This window comes from Salvelinus sp. IW2-2015, linkage group LG33 (genome assembly GCF_002910315.2).
Source record: "Salvelinus sp. IW2-2015 linkage group LG33, ASM291031v2, whole genome shotgun sequence".
In the NCBI taxonomy this organism is placed as follows: Eukaryota; Metazoa; Chordata; class Actinopteri; order Salmoniformes; family Salmonidae; genus Salvelinus; species Salvelinus sp. IW2-2015.
The window spans coordinates 32,369,883-32,379,806 of record NC_036872.1 but is presented as its reverse complement, the minus strand read 5'-3'; the positions used below and the strand labels follow the sequence as shown (position 1 = coordinate 32,379,806).

Sequence of the window (9,924 nt, the reverse complement as noted above, 5' to 3'; positions counted from 1 at the left end):
TTTTATTTGTTGTAGCTATTATTATGTATATAGCCTGGAACATAATATAGCCTGGAATATAATATAGCCTGGAATATAATATAGCCGAGAACATAACATAGACTGGAATATAATAAAGATATATGTACTTTAGGCCTACATACAGTGCTTTCATAAAGTATTCCTACCCCTTGATTTATTCCACATTTTGTTGTACTACAGCCTGAATTCAAAATGGGTTAAATATATATTTGTATCACCCATCTACACACAATACCCCATAATGACAAAGTGAAAACATGTTTTCAGAAATGTTCGCAAATTTATTGAAAATTAAATACAGAACCCTGAGTAAATATTTTTTGAAGCATCTTTGGTAGTGATTACAGCTATGAGTCATTCTGGTTAAGTCCCTAAGAGCTTTCCACACCTGGATTGTGCAACATTTGCCCATTATTCTTTAGAAATAATTATTCAAGCTCTGTCAAATTGGTTGCTGATCATTGTTAGACAACCATTTTCAGGTCTTGCCATAGATTTTCAAGCAGATTTATGTCAAAACTGTATCTCAGCCACTCAGGAACATTCCATGGTAAGCAACTCCAGTGTAGATTTGGCCTTGTGTTTTAGGTTATTGTCCTGCTGAAAGGTCAATTCATCTCCCAGTATCTGGTGGAAAACAAGATTTGGGATTTTGCCTGTTCTTAGCTCCATTCAGTTACTTTTTATCCTAAAAACTCCCAAGTCCTTAACGATTACAAGCATACCCATAACATGATACAGCGACCACTATGCTTGAAATATGGAGAGTGGTACTCAGTAATGTGTTGTATTGAATTTGCCCCAGACATAACAATAATTTGTATTCAGGACAAAAAGTGAATTGCTTTGACACATTTTTTGCAGTATTACTTTTGCATTTGAATGTATTAAGGATCCCCATTAGCCAAGGCAGCAGTTATCCTTCCTTGGGTTCAGCAACATTAAGGCAGTTATACACAATTCAAAATATTACATGACATTACATTTCATAACAATTTTAGTCTCATAACACTGCCCGCACATCTACCTCTCTTACGCTGCCTAGTCTCTGGGATTAGGGCCTGGTCCAAGGTGAGCAGTATGTCCTGTACCTCCGACTCGTTGAAGTACAAATCTTCATCCAAATCGAGGTTAGTGATCGCTGTTCCGATGTCCAGAAGCTCTTTTCAGTCATAGGAAACGATGGCGGAGTCATTATGTACAAAAACATTATCAGCGCAAAATAACACACAATATAGCAATATATTGGTTAGGAGCCCGTAAACTGGCTACTAACTATTGCAGTGTCATTCTCTCAGTGTGTTTGGGACAATGTATTATATAATGTATAAGATTGGCCCATCATAATACAGCATGACATCTTAAAACACACACACTAATATAACTCCCACGGTTTCAGCCCTCTCTCTCTCTGTGTGTGTGTGTGTGTGTGCGTTGTGTGGTGTGGGTGTGTGTCGTGTTGTTTTGTGTGTGTGTGTTGTGTGTGTGTGTGTGTGTGTGTTGTGTTTGTGTGTGTGTGTGCTGTGGTGTGTTGTGTAACAGTTTGAAGTCAGAAAGTTTACATACACTTAGGTTGGAGTCATTTTAACTCGTTTTTCAACCACTCCACACATTTCTTGTTAACAACTATATTTTTGGCAAAGTCGGTTAGGACATCTACTTTGTGATGACACAATCATTTTCCCAACAATTGTTTACAGACAGATTATTTCAATTATAATTCACTATCACAATTCCAGTGGGTCAGAAGTTACTACACCTATGTCTGTTGCCTTTAAACAGCTTGGAAAATTCCAGAAAAATTATGTCATGGCTTTAAGCTTCTGATAGGCTAATTGACATCATTTGACGTCAATCGTGGTGTACCTCGTGGATGTACTTCAAGGCCTACCTTCAAACTCAGTGCCCTCTCTTGCCTTCACATTCATGCCTCCTATATTCGAACATCACTGTTGTTGAACCATTTCACAAAGAAGATCAGCCCAAACCTCAGAAAAAATGGTAGACCTCCAACAAGTCTGGTTCATCCCTTTGCGAAGCAATACATGTATTTGGACCTCAAGGTGTATGTTAACTTCTGACTTCGACTGTATGTATATTTATAATTAGATACATGCAGCATTTGTTATTATAGCTTGAAGTTGGAAGTTTGCATACACCTTAGCCAAAAACATTTTAAACTCCCGTTTTTCACAATTCCTGACATTTAATCCAAGTAAAAAATCCCTGTTTTAGGTCAGTTAGGATCACCAATTTATTTTAAGAATGTGAAATGTCAAATAATAGTAGAGAGAATGATTTATTTAAGGCTTTTATTTCTTTCATCACATTCCCAGTGCGGTCAGAAGTTTACACTACACTCCAATTTAGTATTGGTAGCCATGCCTCTTAAATTGATTAACTTGGGTCAACGTTTCGGGTAAGCCTTCCACAAGCTTCCCACAATAAGTTGGGTGAATTTTGGCCCATTCCTCCTGACAGAGCTGGTGTAACTGAGTCAGGTTTGTAGGCCTCCTTGCTCACACACTTTTTCAGTTCTGCCCACACATTTTCTATAGGTTTGAGGTCAGGGCTTTGTGATGGCCACTCCAATAAATTGACTTTGTTGTCCTTAAGCCATTTTGCCACAACATTGGACGTATGCTTGGGGTCATTGTCCATTTGTAAGACCCATTTGCAACCAAGCTTGAACTTCCTGACTGATGTCTTGAGATGTTGCTTCAATATATCCACATAATTTTCCGTCCTCATGATGCCATCTATTTTGTGAAGTGCACCAGTCCCTCCTGCAGCAAAGCACCCCCACACCATGATGCTGCCACTTCCGTGCTTCACATTTTGTATGGTGTTCTTCGGCTTTGAAGCCTCACCTTTTTTCCTCCAAACATAACGATCGTCATTATGGACAAACAGTTCTATTTTTGTTTCATCAGACCAGAGGACATTTCTCCAAAAAGTACGATCTTTGCCCCATGTGCAGTTGCAAACCGTAGGCTGGCTTTTTTATGGCGGTTTTGGAGCAGTGGCTTCTTCCTTGCTGAGCGGCCTTTTGGGTTATGTCGATATAGGACTGACTTTACTGTGGATATAGATACTTTTGTACCTGTTTCCTCCAGCATCTTCACAAGGTCCTTTGCTGTTGATCTGGGATTGATTTGCACTTTTCGCACCAAAGTACGTTCATCTCTAGGATACAGAATGGGTCTCCTTCCTGAGCGGTATGATGGTTGCGTGGTCCCATGGTGTTTATACTTGCGTACTACTGTTTGTACAGATGAACGTGGTACCTTCAGGCGTTTGGAAATTGCTCCCAAGGATGAACCAGACTTGTGGAGGTCTGCAATATTTTTTCTGAGGTCTTGGCTGATTTCTTTTGATTTTCCCATGATTTCAATTAAAGAGGCACTGAGTTTGAAGTTGGCCTTGAAGTACATCCACAGATACACCTCCAATTGACTCAAATGATGTCAATTAGCCTACCAGAAGCTTCTAAAGCCATGATATAATTTTCTGGAATTTTCCAAGCTGTTTAAAGGCACAGTCAACTTAGTGTATGTAAACTTCTGACCCACTGGTATTGTGATAGTGAATTATAATTTAAATAATATGTCTGTAAACAATTGTTGGAAAAATGACACAAAGTAGATGTCCTAAACGACTTGCCAAAACTATAGTTTATTAACAAGATATTTGTGTAGTGGTTGAAAGGCGAGTTTTAATGACTCCAACCTAAGTGTATGTAAACTTCCAACTTCAACTGTATATCTCCACACTATTAGGTTAGAATAATACTGTCAAATTGTAAAAAATTATGATATAGTGCTTTTAGTGGAAGAACTGTTTGAAAATTGAAAATAAATGAAATTTCAACTTGTTTGGCTGGGTGGGGTTTTTGGTATAAGTTAATAGACCAATGACATAGAGAGTTTTTTCTGCTCTATCCCAATAACAGCTAGTTTTCAGGCTACACATCCCTCCCATTAGGCTCCTCCAATTAGTCCCCTCTCTCAGACCAACCCCAGACAGTCCTAGCAAAATCCTTGYTTAAGAAATTGCATTTAGCTAAGAAATTATTTTTGTTTCTTTTTGACCATTTTAATTGAAAACAATCACAGTAAGGTACTTAATTTATACCCATAAATGACTTAATATTTAAATAAAAATTGGCTGCATTGGACCTTTAACCTTTGAAGTGGAGGCATAACTGTCTGAGGACTAGAGATTTACTTCTGGTTGTTGTTTCCTACAATATCAGTATCAGGACTACTGTTTATCCAACCCTAACCTCAGCTGCCACTCAAACCCTGCTAATTGTGTGTGTGTGTGTGTGTGTAGTTCTGCTTTGAATCAAAGCTAATGTAAACATGCATCATTGTCTAAATCACCTGCTAATCTCTGTGCAAAATTAGCCTAATCCTGTTTTGTGTGAGGAGAGTAAGTTATTGGTTGAACATGGATTTGGTTGTGATGAGGCATCAACACAACAAACCTCTGAACACACTGATGTTTATGTTTGTTTTTGTTCTGAACTCTACACATATGCTCCAAATCCAATCTTCTTGTGTGTGTGTGTGTGTCTTGTGTGTGTGTGTGTGTGTGTGTGTGTGTGTGTGTGTGTGTGTGTGTTGTGTCCATTTTTCCTCATATAGTCAGTCAGTCAGTTATGAGGTCAGAGGTTCATCTGTAGATTATAAAACTGAGAACAAAACGGAAGTTTTGCTTCACTAATAACACAACATTCCTCTCGTGCAGTACACTACCTCGCGTCTGGCTGCTACGTCACACACACACACATGCACGCACGCACACATGCACACTCACACAGCAATCCACCCTCCATCGTCTTAGAGTAGGATTGTTAATCATGGATCAGGTCCACCCATGTATAAAAGTCTCGTTCATCAGCCACATCCTTCTCTGTCTAGCCTTCTGTATTATGTGGTAGGACTTAGCCTGAGGAAAAGGTTACCCCTGTTCATGGCTGTGTCATGAATGGCACCCTATTTCCTTCTTAGTGCGCTTCTTTTAACCAGGGCCCATAGGGTCAGAAGTAGTGCATTACATAGGGAAAAGGGTGCCATTTGGGACATAGACCAGGTAATCTTATTCAATATGTTCTAAAAGGCCAAACTGKCCGTGTTCCATCTCCCAGAGCCTGGTGTAGAGGTGCTGTAGATGTTTGGGTTGGAACGACAGCCTCCCATCTGGCTCAGGGACTACCCACTACTGGAATAGAATACTGCGAAACACAAGAACACCATTCTCCTTTCAACAGAATTATAAAGGACTACTTTCTCCCTTTCATTTCCATTTTTCCTTTTTTCCTTTTTCTGAAACGGCAAGGCCTCTCTTTTTTGCCTCAACCGTACAGATGGAATGAATTGGAATGTGTGAAACTCACACTGGATACAGATGGGTTTTCATCAAGAGAAAGGCGGTGGAATCCTGCAGCTTTGGTAGGATGTAAAACAAGCATATTCATGTCATGTGAGACAAATTATGAATACCAAACTGGCAATACAGAGTATATAGGAAGGTTAGGGTTAGTAAGTCTAGGTGTACTAGAGTGCATTCTATTCTGCTCCAATTGGACTACCAACTTTCTGCACAACACACAACTCAAAGGCAACCATCCTAGCCAACACAGCAAGAGTCTAGTCTAGTTTCAGATTGGTTTGAATCCCTCCCTAGCTCCCTCCCTCTTTCCCTCCTTATCTCCCTCCATATAGCTTCACAGAGGACATGCTTTTTCCCCATCACAGCTTCCTTACCCAGTTGATAAGCTCAGTGTCTAGTTTCCACTATCTGCCTTATTTGCTGTGCTGTCAGGACTTGTGTGTGTGTGTGTGAGTGTGTGTGTGTGTGTGTGAGGGGGGAGCATGTAAACACACACACGGCTCCCAGTGTATGGTATGTACAGTACAGTACCTTTCGATTCAGACCATCCACTGAAAGGTTCAGCCACCCATGAACACGCCCGTCTGTAAGTGTGTCCCTAACGTCCGTGATGAGAGTGCCACTGCACCCACAACCCCCACCACCCCTAGCGCCCCACTGAGGAGCTGCGGAACATTCCATTTGAAACGTCTGCTTTGTCAGAATAACCATAACAAAACGGAGGAGGGAGAGGAGGAGAGAGAGAAAAAAGGAGAAGAGGAACGGGGGAACAGGGGGATGGAGGTCGGGGGTGTAGCAGAGCAGCTAGCCTCGTCCCTGGACTTGGCAGTGGTCCAGACGCTGACACATCTGTTCTGAGCACGCCAAGAAAGAAACTAAAAGAAGAGGGGTGGAAATGAGTATGACTGTTCTGATAAGAGTGTAGTGTGCAGGAGTGAGCCCAGTTGACTGTTCTGATAGGAGTGTAGTGTGCAGAAGTGAGCCCAGTTGACTGTTCTGATAGGAGTGTAGTGTGCAGAAGTGAGCCCAGTTGACTGTTCTGATAGGAGTGTATTGTGCAGAAGTGAGCCCAGTTGACTGTTCTGATAGGAGTGTAGTGTGCAGGAGTGAGCCCAGCTGAAATCACAGAGATCAAAATATATTAGGAACTAACTACAACCACATGTGTGCGCATGTATACTGTATGTCACTGTCTTTTGATGTATTGAATTGTGTCACAGGCCTTCCATTCCATCAATACCCCGGCTAAGGCCTGCTGATGTTTCTAGACCCACCACCACCACCATCCCCACCAGGGCCGGCCCTCCCATTAGGCAAGATTAGGCGGTCGCCTATGGCGGCACTTGAATTTGGGGAGGCATTTTGGAAATTGGCTGCCGCCCTCCAGTGCCCCTGATTGGCTACTACACCGCCGGCGGCGCCCCAGCCACCAGCTCATAGCCGTTGCTGCAGTTCCCACCCATACCCCATTCCCACTTCTCCCGAAGTTCAGTCCTACTATCCTTGGTAGCTATGGTGATATGTGTGTGCTTTTACCGGATCATGCAATTGTGAAACATTAATCAAAATAAATCTGACAGTTAAACTATTATATTGCTTTTAATGTTTGTGTGTGAGGAAGACGGTTAGTGGTTAAGGCAGAAGCCTAACCTAGCCTGTTAATGTTAGCTAGGTACTAGTGGAAATCATTTATGCTAAAAGTAAGCTATAGAGATTTGCAACCACATTTGCTACCATGTCTCTTATTATCAAATCAAATCTAATTTTATTAGTCACATGTGCCGAATACAACAGGTGTAGATCTTACAGTGAAATGCTTACTTACGAGCCCCTAAACAACAATGCAGTTTTAAAAAACACAGATAAGAATAAGAAATAAATGTAACTAAAGAGCAGCAGTAAAATAACAATAGCGAGACTATACACAGGGGGGTACAGGTACAGATTCAATGTGCGGGGGCACCGGTTAGTTGAGGTAATATGTACATGTGGGTAGAGTTATTAACTTCACTAGGGTAGGGGGCAGCATTCGGAATTTTGGATGAAAAGCGTGCCCAAATTAAACTTCCTGCTACTCAGGCCCAGAAGATAGGATATGCATATAATTAGTATATTTGGATAGGAAACACTCTGAAGTTTCCAAAACTGTTAAAATAATGTCTGAGTATAACAGAACAGATATGGCAGGCAAAAACCCGAGGAAAATCCAACCCGGAAGTACTATTATTTTGAAAGGCTGTTTTTCCATTGAAAGCCTATCCACCATGCAAAGATGTAGGACTCAGTTCACGAGCTCTGTGTCTTCCTCTACATGTGGCTAGTCTTTAGGCATTGTTTCAGGCTTTTTCTCTGAAAAACGAGGGAGATACACCACTTTCAATCAGTGGCCAGTGGAAATTTCCATTCATCAGCCTGATCGGGAACACGCCTTTCTTGTTTCTCCTTTCCTATTGATGAAGCTTTTGTCCGGTTGACATGTTATTGATTATTTATGACAAAAACAACCGGAGGACTGATTTTAAACATCGTTTGGCATGTTTCTACCAACTTTTATTGTACTATTTTTGGACTTTCGTCTGGAATTAGTGCACGCACCTTAAGCATTCGGATTACTGGACAAAACACGCGAACAAAAAGGAGGTATTTGGTCATAAAGAGGGACATTATCAAACAAAACAAACATTTATTGTCTAACATGGAGACCTGGGAGTGCCACCAGATGAAGATCATCAAAGGTAAGTGATTCATTTTAATGCTATTTCTGACTTTTGTGACACACTCCTTGGCTGGAAAATGGCTGTATGGGTTTCTGTGGCTAGGTGCAGACCTAACATAATCGCAGTGTGCTTTCTCCGTAAAGCCTTTTTGAAATCTCACACAGCGGTTGCATTAAGGAGAAGTTTATCTTTATTTATATGTTTAACACTTCTATCGTTTATCAATGTTTATGATGAGTATTTCTGTAATTTGATGTGGCTCTCTGCACTTTCACCGGATGTTTGTTTGAGACAATGCATTTCTGACCATAACGCGCCAATGTAAACTGAGATTTTTGGATATAAATATGAACTTTATCAAACAAAAAATACATGTATTGTGTAACATAAAGTCTTATGAGTGCCATCTGATGAAGATCATCAAAGGTTAGTGATTAATTTTATCTCTATTTCTGCTTTTTGTTACTCCTCTCTTTGGCTGGAAAAATGGCTCTATGGTTTTCTGTGACTAGGTGCTGACCTAACATAATTGCATGGTGTGCTTTAGCAGTAAAGCCTTTTTGAAATCGGCCACTGTGGTTGGATTTACAAGAAGTTTATCTTTAAAATGGTGGATAATACTTGTATGTTTGAGGAATTTTAATTATGGGATTTCTGTTGTCTTGAATTTGGCGCCCTACAATTTCACTGGCTGTTGTCGAGAGAGGTTGTACCGGAGAGGTTAAACTGACTATGCATAGATGATAACAACAGAGAATAACAGAAGTGTAAAAGAGGGGGGGGGGAGCCATGCGAATAGTCTGGGTAGCCATTTGATTAGAAGTTCAGGAGTCTTATGGCTTGGGGATAGAAGCTGTTCAGAAGCCTCTTGGACCTAGACTTGGCACTCCGGTACCGCTTGCCATGCGGTAGCAGAGAGAACAGTCTATGACTAGGGTGGCTGGAGTCTTTGACAATTTTTAGGGCCTTCCTCTGACACCCCCTGGTATAGAGGTCCTGGATGGCAAGAAGCTTGGCCCCAGTGATGTACTGGGCCATTCGCACTACCCTCTGTAGTGCCTTGCGGTCAGAGGCCGAGCAGTTGCCATACCAGGCAGTGATGCAACCAGTCAGGATGCTCTCGATGGTGCAGCTGTAGAACCTTTTGAGGATCTGAGGAACCATGCCAAATCTTTTTAGTCTCCTGAGGTTGAATAGGTTTTGTTGTGCCCTCTTCACGACTGTCTTGGTGTGCTTGGACCATGCTAGTTTATTGGTGATCAACCTGCTCCACTACAGCCACGTAGTTGAGAATGGGGCGTGCTCGGTCTTCTTTTTCTTGTAGTCCACAATCATCTCCTTTTTCTTGATCACGTTGAGGGAGAGGTTGTTATCCTGGCACCACATGGCCAGGTCTTTGACCTCCTCCCTATAGGCTGTCTCATCGTTGTCAGTGATCAGGCTTACCACTGTTGTGTCATCGGCAAACTTAATGATGGTGTTGGAGTCGTGCCTGGACATGCAGTCATGAGTGAACAGGAAGTACAGGAGGGGACTGAGTACGCACCCCTGAGGGGCCCCTGTGTTGAGGATCAGTCGGTTGTGTTGTTACCTACCCTTACCACCTGGGTGCGGCCCGTCAGGAAGTCCAGGATCCAGTTGCAGAGGGAAGTGTTTAGTCCCAGGGTCCTTAGCTTATTGATGAGCTTTGAGGGCATTGTGGTGTTGATATCAGGAAGCACCTTTTTTTTTAAACGAATGAGAAAAGAGGCACAATCTCTGAACCAAAGAGATTCGCTGCATGCAGCAA

The 9,924-nt window shown here is 41.8% G+C and overlaps 2 protein-coding genes across 2 annotated transcripts in view; one reads left to right on the top strand and one right to left on the bottom strand.

Moving 5' to 3' along the window:
- Positions 1-1,949, bottom strand: part of LOC111958062 (growth factor receptor-bound protein 10) — a 47,013-nt gene extending 45,064 nt beyond the window's left edge. Inside the window, exons 1-2 of the mRNA XM_070437092.1 lie at positions 1,913-1,949; positions 1,113-1,183 (exon numbers count right to left, since the gene is read on the bottom strand). Of these exons, the coding sequence (XP_070293193.1) occupies positions 1,113-1,183; positions 1,913-1,949 (108 nt within the window). The remainder of the gene's footprint in view (positions 1-1,112; positions 1,184-1,912) is intronic.
- Positions 1-9,924, top strand: part of efna5b (ephrin-A5b) — a 455,881-nt gene that overhangs the window by 239,754 nt on the left and 206,203 nt on the right.